The following is a 16,086-nucleotide window of genomic DNA, read 5'->3' on the forward strand; positions in this document are numbered from 1 at the left end:
AAAAATGGAGGAAATCAATTATTGTCATACTCTGATGCATTTAAGGGGACTTCTTCGAAATATCTACCACTCTACAAATATTATTATTAATAATAATGATGATGATGATGTTTTACACTGCATTATAGTCCATTGAAAAGATGGCAGTTAATTTTTAATACTTCTTTGTTTCACTTAGCAAAATTTTATTATAAAGTTATCTATAAATTTTATATGTGATGTATACTCTTAATGTGTGTTTACAACAAATCTATGTTCATGTGAGTATCTCTCAACAATTTCTTTTTTATTTAAATAGTCACAAATGTCAATAATTCTTAAAATGTTGGTTAAACCTCATTAAGACTTAATGATTATTGCTTATTTAAGTTTATTTTTATAAAAGTAAGCCAAAGTCATCTTTCAAGTTAAAAATGTGATAACTGCTGGGGAGGGGGTTTTCAACACTTTAACATGATGTGGAAACTTTATTGATGAAAAAAATTCATGTTTTAAAATATAAATCTTGCCCAAATCAAAATGTGAAGATCAGTATTATTGATTATTCTGATCAGTATGAAAAATAGAATGCTTGTTTAAAATTAGCCAGAATGCTGTAAAAGCAAATAAATCCTGACCAAATATCTTAATATTTGTTGATTTTTCATGTGTTTCACTTTGAGTGTAAGTCTGGGACAGAAAACATTTTGTTTTAATATCTGCACTTTGCATAGTAAAATCAGGTTAGTGTTTTAATCCACCCAAAGCATACCATACATTTATTTGAGGTGCCTCAAGACTCATCTCAGTAAACCTAAATGCATTTTTAAATGAATAAAAATTATGACTAATTGCAGGAAGCTGTTGAAAAATATGAAGAAGTCATACATAACTTGGAGTTTGCTAAAGAACTTCAGAAGACATTTTCTGGACTAAGTCAAGAAGTGAGTAAAGAGACCATATAATTGTGTAGAAATAGATAATTAAGTTGATTCATTAGAAAATGTGTGAGGAATTGAATAGAATTTTTTCCCATTGCTAAGATATCCATAGACTTGAATTATGCCTCTTCCATGGCAGAGAAGCTGCTTCTGACCAGTCATATATGTAGGTTGTCTTACTGTGCAGGTAGCTTACAATGGTTCATTTAGTGATCATTCAAAGTTACAATGGCATTGAAAAATGTGACTTATGTCCATTTTTCACAGTTACAGTCTTTGCAGCATCCCCATGATCATGTGCTCAAAATTCAGATGCTTTGCAGCTGGTTCATATTTATGACCAATATTGTGTCCTCCTGACCTCCTGACAAGCAAAGTCAATGGGGATGCCAGATTCACTTAACAACTGTGTTACTAATTTATCAACTACAGTGATTCACTTTACAATGATGACAACTGTAAAATGGGGTAAAACTCACTTAGCAAATGTCTCGCTTAACAAAAATTTGGGGTTCAATTGTGGTCGTAAGTCAAGGACTACCTTTATCTACAAACAGTCAAAAGAAACATACATGATATGGCCCATATCGCTTTGATATAATATATTATTCTGATAATTAAATTTCTTGCATTTTAGGCATTGGTGTTTGTAAAAGCTTGCAATGTGGAACTTGGGAAGGTCCTCATAAATGTGATTAAAATAATCATTGACTGAAGGTATTTTTCTGAGCTTCAGTCTGTCCATTGTTTAGACCATTTGTGAACCCACCGCCAATCTCTTCCTCACATTGATACAGTTATTAAAAGCACAGCGGAAAGCGCAACGAAGGGAAACTTTAATGAAGCTTGAAGCAGAGAAGAAAAAGCTCCGTACAATACTGCAGGTCCAGTATGTGCTGCAGAATTTCACTCAAGAGCATGTGCAGAAAGACTTCAGAAGTGGCTTGAATGGTGCAATATACTTGCCTTCTAAAGAATTAGACTACCTCATTAAGTTTGCAAAATTGACATGTTCAGGAAGAAATGAAACTGTTAGGTAACTTTTCTTACTTTACCTTTAAATCAAATAAATCTTGCAAATAGCATGTTGAAAATTCGGTTTTAAACTATTGGTGGTTTGTCTTGTTGCTAGATTCAGTTTTGGGGAACTCCTTCAGGATGTAGTCCATGACATAGTTTGTTTCCTTGTCAAAGAAAAATGAAATGTTTCCTTTGTGTATTTTTTGCCTCACTTCTCCTTCTGTGTGACATAACTGCATCAATCAAGAAAAGTGGTTATTTGCTCTTAGCTTGCCATGCTTGGAGTATAACAGCATCACCTTGAGCAACAGGTAGATTTTAGTGGGCAGTGGTTTTTGATTAACTTAACCTTTCAAACCTGTATGAGGACAATCTGCATAATTCTGGTATAATACATACCTTAACACTATATAGGGTGCCCATATGCACTCAGTTGCCTTGACAAGGAAATTTCATATAGTACCAAATTAAACAAATTTATTTTAATAATATGTGGTCTATTATGACTAGTTTGTTACTCTTAGATGCTATTTTAACCTATTCAGTCTAGAACTATGTGATATAACATTTTTCAATCACATTCATATTCAAGAAATTCAGATTGATGTGCCTAGTTTTACAGAAATATGAGCGTGATTTTCCTATTAAAATGTATTTTGAAGATATTCCTTAAAATGTAGCATTTTAGGCTCAATGAAATTCTTAGATTGGAATATATAAATGATTTTTTTTATCATATTGCCATCAAATACAAAACCGGAATTTCAGGCAAAGATGTATTATTTCTAAGTATTCTGAAAAAATGGAACTTAGTTTAGTATCCGTTCTTACTGAGGTGGCAGCAAACTTACTAAAATCAGGAAATTGGATTGGTGTATTTAGCTGGTATGAAGTATATGGAAATTTTTTCAATTGCCTCCTTAGTTCGAGCTTTACTAAGAAAAAGCCAGCTAACATAATTTGCAATAAAAATTAAGCCAACCTAATAGTTAAAACTTACTTGTGAACTAATTTTTTGAAAACTTTGTTTCTTTTTTGCTTTAAGCATTGAAGACCAAATGGAGCAATCATCACTTTGTTTCTGGGATCTGCTAGAAGGCAGTGAAAAAGTAATAGTTGGGACAACCTGTGAGTAGCTATTAATAAAAAGAGGCTGTGTTGTTATAATGGGATCTGGTTTTAGAGCTGTAACTATTTATGGAAGCCGCGCCCACCCCATTGCCGGCAATGGCAAAACAGTCCCAATACATTGCGTGACGTCACAAGTTTGACATGTCTGATTTAAGGTAAAAGGCAAAACTGAGATAACTATTATTCCAGCCCTTAAGGTATTTCTGCACTGCTTGCTCTTTCCGTTGCTCTGAAATTGAATGTTTCCAGACTTAAAAATGTTGGTCACTAGGGCAAGGTTTTTAATCAGACATAAAAGAGAGGACTGCATTAGAATTGTGGGATTCAGTGGTATAGTATCATTAGTTTATATCAGTTTTAACATCTATACTTTGTGTATGGTAGATAGGACAATTAATTTGTGAAGCAATTTGCTTAATACCCTTAAGGTATATTTTCTTGAGAACATGGTCATGGGATATATAAGGGTCTTCTTCATTAATTTGTGTTCTCATTTGGCTTAACACTAAATTCCACATTTTGTCAAGCTATAATATGATTTATTTGCTTTTTGCTCAGCATGTGGCAATCTACCCATTATTGGAAACAGTCATTATGGCTTATTCAGCAAAGCATGATTTGAAATCCTGACTTAGAATTGTCTGTATAGGGTGTGAGAGTTTCCAGTAATGGGTATACTGCTACCGGGGAAATACTGCTTTAGGTAATGCAAAATACTTGTCACTAGCATAAAATATTATTTTTTTAAAATGAGTGGCTTCTGCTAGTCACAGTTTCAGAATTCTTTAGGAATATCACTCAATATTGAATACCTTTCCTTTTAGATAAGCATCTGAAGGATTTGTTATCAAAATTGATAGATTCTGGATATTTTGAAAACATTCCTGACCCTTGCAACAAACCAGAGAAAGAGGAATTGAAAGAGGAAAAGCCTGAAAAAACCAGACAGTTATCAAAACCAGAGTCTGTCAATGAAATTGGTAATGTATACATTTAAATCTTAAATTACATGATTGATCTTGTCCGAACAGAATTCCCAAGACGTGATATTTGTGAAGTCATCATGAGTCCCATTTGACTTAAAGGAGACACCACTTTTGTAAAAATTCATATGAGGGACACTTGCAGGAGTATGTCTTTGTTAATAGAAACAGAGATATAGGTTGGAGTCTATCCTGTGCACATAATACATTTGCAATTCAAATTAAAGAGCTTTAACCATACTATATTCATTTAGTTTGTACTAAATTTCAAGTTAAAATTGGTTTAATTATTTTGAGGCTGGTAACTTAGTTTCTTAGCTAATAAAGGTTTCTGATTTGGCCATTTGCAGGCAGATAGGCTACATTTCCAGGTAAAAGTGCTAACATATTTCTTGAAATAACTTAGCAACCATCCAAACTAGGCCAATGTGGTCTGTAACTTTTTGGCGTAAATTGGTGCTTTGAGGATTTTTAAATCTTCAAAAGCTCTTGTAAAGCTAGAAATGTACATGATAAATTTTAGGCGCCTAGGGTTGCAAATACCCCAGAAAATGTTAGATTAGTTTATGTTAATTTTCAAATGTTATTTTTCTTCCCATTATTATTAGCAAATATCTTCTGGTTTATCAGTACTTTTCAGCCATGCAGAGCTTAATTTCCCTAGATTGATAGAAAGTCCCACGACTACTGTGCAGCAGGAATGATCAGGATTTTTTCATGATTTCTTTCCATTTTTATTTTGTAAGGTAAGCTAGTAAGTGTGTCATGTGGCCCCTAATTAATAATAATAATACATCCTGCAATAATACCTTTAAAACCATCAAACATTTGCCAGTTTATCCCTAGGATATCAGCTCTTTGGGCAGGACTCAATTGGTGGATAATAATAAGTCTAAACATCTGGCAACCGTGCCACAAACCATAATGATAATAGCATGATTTTATTTACTTTTCAACTGAGAGCTTGCTTCTTGAAACAAATTTGTGACAGATGAGTCACTGCTACTTTTGCTACTGCTATAAAGTATTTGTGACTAAAACTGCTCGGCCTGTTGATCATGCAGTTTGATTTATTTTTCCAGTTAGGTACATAATTAATAACTATAAGTAATTAATTAACAATGCAGAAGTCTTGGAGTAAGGAAATTAGGATCTTGTTCTTTGAAAAGCCCATCTGTGTATGGTAGGATTCACTGCAACAGTTTTAATAGAATTTTTAATAGCACAGACTATTTCTAGAACCAAATTAAAAAAAGGAGAAATAAGGCTTTATTTATAATATAAAGGAGAAAATATATATTTAGAAATTACACAGTATGTTGATCGAAAATGTAAAACTTTAGAGAATGAGTCAAGACCTATTTCCAGTGTACCATATCAAATGTACTCTAATGCTTGCTGGATTCTGTCTATTGAGTTAAAACAATTCATCAAATAAAAATCTAATACTATTGTAACCATTATATACATACATACATACATTTCCTTTTTAAGCACTCTAATACTTGTATTTTATTATTCCATTTATTTTTCTTCCTAACTAGATTTTAATGTATTCCAATTAATAAATTAATGTATAAATTCTATTACATAATTATATTTTTTTTCTTCAGTGACCATAATAAATGGGGATTTTTTTAATAAATAACTTTTTTAAAAACTAGAATTAGTACTTTGTTTCCCATATGCGTCCAAAATAGAAGATACAGCAAACCATTACTAAACTGTTTAAATAAAAAAGTTCTTAAAGTATCTGTCCTACTTAAGTTGGGTTAGCACATCTTTTCAATGCTGACTGGTTTTGACAGTAATTAATTAATCTGAAAAAATCTATCTCCTGTCTGCGTAATAACGTTTTCATTCAATAAAGATGAATTGTAAGATGGGGATATAAGCTTCACAGATGTGTGGTCTGTTATGGCATGGGAAAACACACGTTTAAGTGTTTTAAGCAACAAAAGCACACAGAATAATTTTAGGCCAGTTACAAGTTACATGTTAGGATGAAATTGAAGGAGGAAAAGTTGTGGAAATTGTTGTCAATTCCTATGGATAGAATATGGTCAGAATTTAATAATGATTGCATTGTTTACCTATGATTATTTATTTTTGGATTTGTGAGGAACCTAGCAGTCACAAAATGTTGGTAGGAATCTGCACAAAAACAATAAGCCTACCGTGCTTCCCCGAAAATAAGACCTACCCTGAAAATAAGCCCTAACTTGATTTTTTGGGGTGGGCCTAATATAAGCCCCACCCCCTAAATAAGCCCTAGATCAGGGGTGGGGAACCTTGGCTCTTTTATGACTCGTGGACTTCAACTCCTAGAATTCCTACTCCAGCCATGGCTGGCTCAGGAATTCTGGGAACTGAAGTCCATGAGTCATAAAAGAGCCAAGGTTGTCTACCCATGCCCTAGATTATATCCCATCGACCTGTCCGCCTCTTTCCTTTCACTCTCCTTCCGAGTCAGGCTGCTGGCTCTTTTGGCCACTTAGCCCCCTTCACAGCTCTGCCCACAAAGCCACCGAACGGCAGGTGGAGTCGAGGGAGGGTGCTGAAGCAAGTGGGCATCCTGCCTGCAGCGCCAATGCTTGGCTGCCCCTTCCTCGCCGGTGTCGGAATGCCGCTATGTTTCAGTAGATGCCAGCCTTTCCTTCGGCGGGCCTGGGCAGCTGCTGGAGAGAGATGGGTCCATTTCAGTAACCTGGTGCCCTTGGGGACTTTGCCTTGCCATCTGCTTTCCAGCTCCGTCACGTTTCTCCGCCACTGCATGCAGGGTAACAAAAGAAGTTTGTGGGACTAAAAAAAAAAAAGTTCAATCAGACCTTCCAACTTCTTGCAAAAAAAAAAGAAGATCGTACAAAGTTGGAAGGTCTGATTGAGTTTTTTTTTTTTAGTCCCACAAACTTCTTTTGTTTCCCTGCCTGCAGCGGCATAGAAGCGCCATGGAGAAATTTGACGGAGCTGGAAATCAGGTTAGCAAAGAAATGCTTGGGGGAAGCGAGAGCATCTGGGCAGTGATGTGGCAAACTCTCCAGCTCTGCGGTGGTGGACAAATGCGACGGAGTTGGAAAACAGGTGGCATGTGGTGCAGATTGGGGGGAATCTGCCAAGCCTCATGGCAGCAGCATTGGTACACATGATGCGTGACAGGGCATCCTGCCGTGAGTGGCCGAAAGTGACAGAAGTACAAGTAAGGCGGCATGGGAGGTCTGGCTATGGGATCCTGCAGTATGGTAAGCAGGGTGCATGGGGCAGATCCCCCCTCCTCTGCCAAGCCTCATGGCAGCGGCATCATCCTGCTGCGAGTGGGCGAAAGCTGCCCAGAACAAGTGGGACGACTGACATGTGGGCTGCCGCCATGAGGTGTATGTGTGTGGAAAAATAAGACATCCTCTGAATTTGGAGGCAAAAAAAAACATAAGACCGGGTCTTATTTTGGGGAAAACACTGTGTTCAAATCTGCAGAACTTATTTTGTCAACTTTTGCTCTATTAGAAGTTTACTGAAACATGCATTTTGACCAAGGTTGCCCCAAACCTATGTCTACAATGGTAACAATGTGTGTGCTTTGTACTGAGATAAATGAAATATTACACGTGGCTAACTTGGAGTAGGAAATAGAATCGTGGTTGAAGCCATTCAGTCCAAAATTTGAGTCTGGGTTCATATCTTGTCCTAATCTGTAATGTATCGATTTTAGTTTAATACATTGTGTTAACTGAGCCAAATGTGTCTTCATCAAATTATTGTTAACAAACTATAATATATTGTGTTAATTAACTTCGCACAATTACAGTACTTGCTTGTGCAAGTACTTAATTAAAGTTGCTTTTTTTCCTTTCCAGAATCTCAAAGGCAGCATGTTCAATCTGAAATACAACCTCAAGAAGTAAGTCTACCATATTATCTATTACACTTTTGCAAGGTTTGCGTAATACAAGATCTCTTCAAAAGAGATCTTGAAGAATTTTTAATTATTCACTTCAACTTGTGTTTCCTTCCTGCCTTCCTGTAGACTTCTAGGAGCAAGGTCAAAGATGGAAAATGTCTATTTCTATTATTTGAAAAAGTACTAGGGCATCATAAGTCAGTATTTGGTAATTCTGAAGAATCCTAAGTTTTTCTGAGGCACATCACAAGATTACAATTGTCCATGACATAAACTGGCACCAAAAATGTCTGTAAAATAATACTTATTAGAAATCCATACCAGTAAAAAAACCCTCAAATGAGCCATAAAGCAAGGTCTAATGAAAGTAGAGTACAATATAAAATCAAAGTTCTGATCTGCTCTAAATTACTTAATTACATCTGTGAGGCTTGGATTCCTGCTCAGGTCTTACAGTGTGTTTATATTTTTCCTCATAGCTAACTACCACTTCTGGGAAAATTCAAATACATTTTTTCAAACAAACCTTTTCCTTTGTTATTTAACTGGGGGTGAGAAGAGTCACATTTACTTCTATGTTAACTGCCATCTTGGGTTTTCTTACTGGATAAAAGTTTTAGGAAACAGGTCAGTTGTTGTGAATTCTGATTTAACAGAAAAACCTGCCTGCCCCGGGTCATAGGTCATATCCTAGGCTTCTAGGATATGCTGAAAAATCTGTTAATACAGCACTGTACGTATTCTAAATTATTGATCAAATGTTGGTTTTAACTGATCCTAATTAAAAGAAACATGCATACGTTATTTAAGAAGCTAAAGCAGACAATTCAGTCTTAGTTTGTTCAAGTACATGATTTGACTGTAATCAGTAAAAGAAAAAAATAACCAATAGTCGGAGGAATCCAGCTCAGTAGTTCTGAAAGTACAATATTTCAGATTAATATCCATTACACTTGCCGTATGCGATAACTGGACTGGAAATTGACTATAAAAACTGGCCAAACAAGTGACTTGGTTTTATTTATCTTCTCAGTATATAAACTAAGCAGGAATTAAGCTTTTATATCATTGTGATAAACTACATTAAATTTATAATTTTTGAGCTGACCAAAAGGAAGGTTTGTAAATAAAGTGGTTAAGGCACCAGGCTAGAAAGCAGAAGACCATGACTTCATATCCCACTTTAGCCAGGAAAGCAAACTGGTTGACTTTTGGCCAGCCACACTCAGCCCAACCCATCTCACAGAGTTGTTGTGGGGAAAATAGAAGGAGGAAGATATAGAATAGAACAGAACAGAACATAATAGAATAACAGAGTTGGAAAGGATCTTGGAAGTCTTCTAATCCAGGGGTCCCCAACCCCCGATCTGTGGACCAGTACTGGGCGGCGGCATGCCAGCAACCGGTCCGCACAAACAAGCAGCCCCATCCGTGAAATGCAGGCAGCACACAAAACCACGCACCCTCCGGTCCACGGAAAAACCTCTCCACGGAACCGGTCCCTGGTGCCCAAAAGGTTGGGGACCTCTGTTTTAGTCCAACCCCCTGGTTAGGCAGAAAACCCTATGCCATTTCAGACAAATGGTTGTCCAATCTCTTCTTAAAAACTTCCAGTGTCAGAGCATTCACAACTTCTGGAGGCAAGTATGCTGGATATGTTCGCCACCTTGAGTTATTTGTAAAAATAATAAAGGCAGGATATAAATAAATAAAGATGTTATAAAGGAAACATGTTTTACTTCTTTCATATGTTTCCTTGAATGTTTTAAAGCATTGATCAGTTTTTTTAACTTTATGCGGAAGAGGGAATCTAAATTGCCAAAAATAGGAATGTAAGTCTGAGCTTAATTTATGAAGGCAGCGACTCTGAGCAGATATTTAAATTTAGCGATGCAATTGTTAGAGATACAATTATGGTGGGGTGGGAAACAAGCCAGTCTGAAAAACAAGCTTGTTAGTTGGCCACTTCTCATGAATCAAATCATGGTGATGGAATTAAAATCCCATTCATTAATAAACACAGTCTACAGGTAGGCGCTGCTTCAGAGAGTTGGGAAATTCTTGAAGTAAGGTGTTATTTATTTCCCCTCCTTCCAGTTTCATCTGTCTATCACCTTTGCCAGCGAAAAAGGCAAAGGGTTAGACCAGTTGCAAGATAACGACATTTGAAAAGTGGGGGCCCAACTGAAGTCTGCATGACTTGGCCTGGCAAGCCTGACTTTGGCTCACAAATTGGAGACCAGGCATTTTCTGAACCTCCATTTCCTTATACCATTAATTTTAGATTTTTAATAAGGAACAGCTGAAGGGCTGAACAAATATACTAAGGGCATACTTGCTATATATGTTTCCTTTTGCAGATGGGCCACTCCTTGGGTCAATATGGATACTTCCTCTTTATCATTTGGGAGGTTATATCAGAAGTGGGCTTTGGGGAAGTGGTAGGGACAAATAATTATACGAGGGGATTGAAATACAACTAGAGTACAGAAAGGGTGAAGTCCTGCATAACGTTTTTTCCTTGAAAGAATCCTCCCAGACTAGATTGGGGAAATATGATTAAGAACATCTGATTTAGGTGTATTGTTACATGATTTGATCCTTTGATACTTGTTTCTCCTTTTAGTTGCTAAACAGTTGTCCAGTTGATTGTCATTTTCCTATTCAAAACATGATATATTTAAACAAAAAAATATAAAAGCAAAACTCCCAATACTATTTGTAAAATGTGTGTTATACACTATCAAATGCATAATGTTAAATAATAACCTCAGTGTAGTTTGTAAGAATGAGATAAACATCTGACTGATGCTGTACCAATATACATACATTTAGTAATGCATTCTTCACTTGTCTATATATGCTGCTTAGTTCATTTCTTCAACTGCAATTTGTTATAACAATTTATTGTGAGTAGTCCTAATAATACTATCATATGGGATTGAGACACTGCAGGATTATGGCAGTTTTAGATACCAATGACTTGCAAGTAGATGGTTTGCTTAAGAGGCAAATTGTTAATCTGTAGATTTATTAGATTTTTATCTTCTGCTGAACCCAAAACAGCTGGTTCTTAGGTGGGTTTCTACACATGCTAGAATTAGAACAGCTTAATTTTGGACTGGAAAGAATACTGTTTCCATAGTTACCAATGTTTTCAGACACCTCCCTTGATAGCTTCCTGCCACCCCCCTTTATTATATATTTTTTAATTTAAAAAATTAAAGGGGAAGCCAATTTGCTGCGAAGTGTTAGTTTTTAACATCTTTATAGGCATTTTTGGAAAAATGTATGTGTGACTATAGTGTGTTGCTTTGCTTACTGTTCCTCCAAATGCAAAAGTGGAAGGCAGTATATTTTGGAGGGAGGGAGAAGTTTGGGTGATTGACAGCAGCCTCTTCAGTTTGTCTCCTGGTAAGTGGATATGTTTGACTGGATATACAGTATCCACTTTGGGATGAATAAGTCACTACGTGTTCCTGCAATGACTGCCATTTTATACCAATACCATGTGCTCTAAAATTTGAAAATGTCCTCATTGGCCCAAAGACATGCCCTTATTCTAATTCATAAACTAGAGATTCTGTCATCTTTACTAGTTGCTTTAGCAATTTTGGTTGATGTTTATTGGCCTCTCTGATGACAGCTACTGTGCATATTAATCGAGATTATGCTAAATTTTATGCTTTTCTCCTGAAGTGTTTTGTTTTTATTTTGGTCTATTCTACATAGTTTCTTAATAGGCGCTATTTGCCTGAAGCAGACTATGCTGTCAAGCCTGAAGGATCCAAACACTGGGAAATAGAACATGCTGCAACAAGTGATCCCCCCAAATCCTGGGAAATGCTGGTTGATGTTGAGGACGAGAAACAGAAAAGACAAAATACAGAATCCATGAAATCATTGGAATCTGTAAACCAGGAAGGGAAGAAGAAGCTGGAACTTTCACAGCCATGGGAATCTCCTCTTCAAGAAGTTGATGATCATAAGCAGGATGCTCCAAAGTCTTGGGTGGCCCCCGTTAGGGAAGAGCAGGCCTCTTCCAAACCCTGGGTAACAAAAGCGAAAGAAGAGCAGGAACCAAAGCAAGAAGGTCCCAAGACTTGGATAACTAGAGGATTGGAACAAAACCAGGAAAAGCCAAAAATATGGGTGTCTCAAACTAATAGGGAAACTTTGAAAAAAACAGAACCCATGAAGCCTTGGGATGCACGTGTCCGAGAGGAGATGGAACAGAAGAAACAGCAACCTGAAAAGCCATGGGTGGGGCATATAAGAGAAGAGGCTGACCAAAAATCTCAGCCTCCAAAAGTTTGGGAAACTTCTGAGAGCTCACAGCAAGTGGCCCAGCAGCCATTACAAAATGCTCCTAAGATCTGGGGAGTTGGGAATCTTGTACCAAAGGACCAGACTGAGCTAAAGAAGCTTGATGTGGAACTGAAAGAAGTGAGTTGATATAAATGAGAGCATCCAAATTAGTGCGCTTTGCTCATATTATTTTGCTTACTGAAAAGTAATTGCTTCTACAACTATTACCAGTATCAGTTGAATAATGATCAATATACTATTGATAATTCAGTGGTTTTTCTATGTAGATTCTAGCTAAAATGAAGGAACCTTGACATTTCATACTATATTAATCTTCCAATGCCCCTAATACTAATTCAAGCTGCCTTGAATATTATTTTTATTTTAAATGTAACAGCAAAATCAAAATAAGCTAATTTTATGTCTGTTGATATGTGTTGAAATTAGAACTTTTACTCAGTTAGAAGTAATCCCTGAGTTATGAGCGTTCCCTTAGCGAACAAAGTTACATGATAAGCTCCCCCTGGTTTTTATGAAAAAGTCCTGAAATTATGAATGTTGCCACATCATGGTAGTTGTTCACCCTTATACGTACGACTGCAGTGGGGGACGCTTCAGTGGGGCTCCGTAGGCCCGTTCTGGGCCTCAGAGGCCTTTTCTGGGCTGCTGCCACCTGAAAAGGACGCCGAGGGAACGTTTCAGTGGGGCTCTTTAGGCCCCCAGGGCAATTGTGAGCTCCCAGGGGAGGTATTTCAGTGGGTCGGGAGGCATTGGGTGATCTGAAGATGGGTTATTCCATAACTAGGCCCCCAATGGCCTTCCCCACCCTGAGATACCAGATGTTAACTTAACGAGCCGCACATTAGCCCATACATTAAATTAGTGAATGCGTGGGCGAATACAAGATTCACTCCGAATCCTCGAGTTTCGAATGGAATGGGCAGGCTCCATTACTTTTGTAACTTGAGGACTATCTTTATACGTTTGGTCAAATATTTTTGCATGCTTTTAAATTTAGAGACAAGAATGCAGATCAAAGCTTGAATCAGATGTGAAAAAAATGGGTAAAGTAAAAATATATGGTGATGGAGTTTGTAAAAGTAAACTAATCTTGCACAGTGTCCATAACATTGTTATGTAGAAATAAAACGATGCCTAGGCACCCTATGTAAAAACAAAAATATTGAGGTTCACAAAATAATACAAGCACTTGATATACATCAATTTTTAGCAGAAGGAAATCTTGGCTTTCAAAATGTGTTGCTGAATTGGGTACTAATAAATTATTTTATTTTATTGGCTTTCATAGAATGGAAAGACGGGTGGAGTAAATGAACACAGCATTGATGCATCAAAGAAAAAAGGAAGCTTTCAGTCAGTTGGAGAATCATGTAAATTACCAAAGAATATCCAAAACATCATGCAGGTGTGCTATCCAGATTATTACAATATTTTGGAATATTTTAAATATTTCTATGAGTATATGCTATATTTCTGCATAAAATACCAAATTTTGCTTTAGCCTTTTTAAGAAAGTTGCCAGTGTCATAGAGAGAGAACCAACTTTACAGTGATACTCCCCACATTGTAGCCTCAAACTAACTGGCAGAGCCAGGTCTTCAGGCTCTTCCAGAAGGTCAGGAGGGTCAGAGCCTTTAAATAATTATATACTCCAGGCTCAAGTAGTTGACAAGATAAAAATTGTTGTATCAATTAACTTATTGCTTCTGAAACAACTTTAGTTATGCATATTATTCCTAGTTCTTGAGAATTTTGAGATATGAGCTCAACTAGACAGACACTGAAGAACTTTTAAAAACTCATTTTAAAAGAGTAAACAGTGGTTAGCTTCATATATTATGCTGAGCCTTAATCTGGTTTGTTTTGCTTTGACTATTACTGTATGAACTCTGGTAATAGCCTATATTAATTGTGTGAACTCAGTAATAGCCTATATTAGGACTTGACTTGACTTGTAGAGTAAGAGCAGCAAAATGGTTTTTCTTTTCTACACTCATTGCATCTATGGTAGCTGGCCAGTGGCCCTTTTTTGGGTGGTCAGCTTCCTCCTAGATAAGGAAGATGATGGTGAACCTTTTAGAGACCGAGTGCCCAAACTGCAACCCAAAGCCCACTTACCTGTTGTCGGGTGCCAGGTGGGCGTGGCCCATTGGGTGGGTGTGGCCCATTGGGTGAGCGTGCCCAATTGGGTGGGCGTGACTGCGGTGGTAACAGTAGACTGAGTGGGACTAAAAAGTTCAATCAATCAGTTCCAACTTTGCGAGATCTTTTTTTTCCCTGTGAGAAGTTGAAATTGATTGATTGAACCTTTTTTTTTTTTTGCACACGGCGGCGGAGGCCTAAAGCGAAAAGGTTTTATAAAACCCAGCTGAAGGCCTAGGACTGGGGCGACAGTGCGCATGCCCACAGAGAGGGCTCTGAGTGCCGCCTCTGGCACCTGTGCCATAGGTTCGCCATCACGGGCCTAAGGACTGAGTCATTGTGAGGGCTGTTCTAGGTATCTAACAGATAAAATGGCTCAGATTTGCTTGTTTGGATTTTTAGGATGGTTTAGATTACACTAAAGGGAATGTAATGGCAAAGAGTTTAGAAAGTCTGATTTCAGCAATCTGAAAAGAGCCAAGTGCTCTGTGCAATTATATGCTCTTCCTCCCTGCTTGCCTTTTTCTGTCGTATTAGGTAGCTAAGCCTGTGCACCAAACAGCTGCAGAGTTTTGCTCTACTTCTAGCCTTCCAAAGGATCCAGTACTCAGAAGGGAAAAATTGCAAGATTTGATAACTCAAATTCAGGGGACTTATAACTTCATGCAGGTAGATTTATTGGTTAATATAATAGCATTGGAACTACTGGGAATTGATCATGAACCTGGAAAGATATAAGGGAAGAATGACTTCAGTAATAAACTTTTGAGGCCATATCTATCTGAATATATCAAATATACAAAAAGGTAGATTGTAAATTTTTCCATCACTCAAAGAGATTGGCCCTGCAATGTCAATGACCTTGAAAAGGTGGATTATATTTTTTTGCATTGTGAATTTTTGGCAGGATGTTATTTGGCCTATTTTAAAGTCAAGAGCATAAAAACAATGTGTGCAATAGACATTAATCTTAAATGTTTTATATAATATTTATCTATTTTGTTAAACTAATGCTACATTTTTAGATTATATTTGTATTTTGCTGCTTGGGTCTTTTAGTTGTGTATATAAATATATAAATACACACATGTATATTCAAAAGAGTAACACTTGTCTTTAAGGAATCACTTCTGGATTTTGATAAACCTTCACAAAGTGCTGGCTGTTCATCACAAGCCTCTTCTGTTGATTCTTCTGGTAATTCTATTTAATAAATTTAAATAAATAAAAATACATGTAAGGAGGTAAAACAATAAAATAAAATAAGAACTAACATAAAAGAGTTGCTTTGTATTTATATTCTAATTTTAAATATTTGATTATTTTTATGGCAAACAAAGATATTTTATTTGACTTTTGGTGAATAAAAAGAATTTGTATGAAAACTTAATTTTGAATTTTTGTCCAAAATTTCTATTTCAACATTAATTGCAATGAAGAATGTATCAAAGCTGTATTAAAATTATATCAACATATTGAAGAAATAATGTATGTAAAAATACTATAGTATTTTTTATTTATTTAATGAAACATTTGGCGTTATCTCTAATTTTGATTTCAAATTAAAAGATTTTAAAACTCCATCCTTGTCCCAACTAGCTATTGAGGTGCAAATCAATCATGTTAAATATAAATATAGCTGTCAGTCTTTTAAATCTAAAAATGG

The 16,086-nt window shown here is 36.4% G+C and overlaps 1 protein-coding gene across 10 annotated transcripts in view; it reads left to right on the plus strand.

Moving 5' to 3' along the window:
• Window positions 1-16,086, plus strand: part of CAPRIN2 (caprin family member 2) — a 37,554-nt gene that overhangs the window by 6,411 nt on the left and 15,057 nt on the right. For all 10 annotated transcript variants that reach the window (XR_005555496.1, XM_039333269.1, XM_039333277.1 and 7 more), the window contains exons 4-12: window positions 837-923; window positions 1,718-1,956; window positions 2,986-3,068; window positions 3,896-4,051; window positions 7,906-7,949; window positions 11,682-12,395; window positions 13,567-13,683; window positions 14,958-15,089; window positions 15,542-15,617. Coding sequence is in view for 9 of the 10 variants with exons in the window: in XM_039333269.1 (XP_039189203.1) it covers window positions 837-923; window positions 1,718-1,956; window positions 2,986-3,068; window positions 3,896-4,051; window positions 7,906-7,949; window positions 11,682-12,395; window positions 13,567-13,683; window positions 14,958-15,089; window positions 15,542-15,617 (1,648 nt within the window). In the remaining variant the exon portion in view is untranslated. The remainder of the gene's footprint in view (window positions 1-836; window positions 924-1,717; window positions 1,957-2,985; window positions 3,069-3,895; window positions 4,052-7,905; window positions 7,950-11,681; window positions 12,396-13,566; window positions 13,684-14,957; window positions 15,090-15,541; window positions 15,618-16,086) is intronic.

The sequence above is a fragment of the Crotalus tigris genome, unplaced genomic scaffold (genome assembly GCF_016545835.1).
Source record: "Crotalus tigris isolate CLP2741 ecotype Arizona unplaced genomic scaffold, ASM1654583v1 scf7180000017625.6296891, whole genome shotgun sequence".
Taxonomy (NCBI): Eukaryota; Metazoa; Chordata; class Lepidosauria; order Squamata; family Viperidae; genus Crotalus; species Crotalus tigris.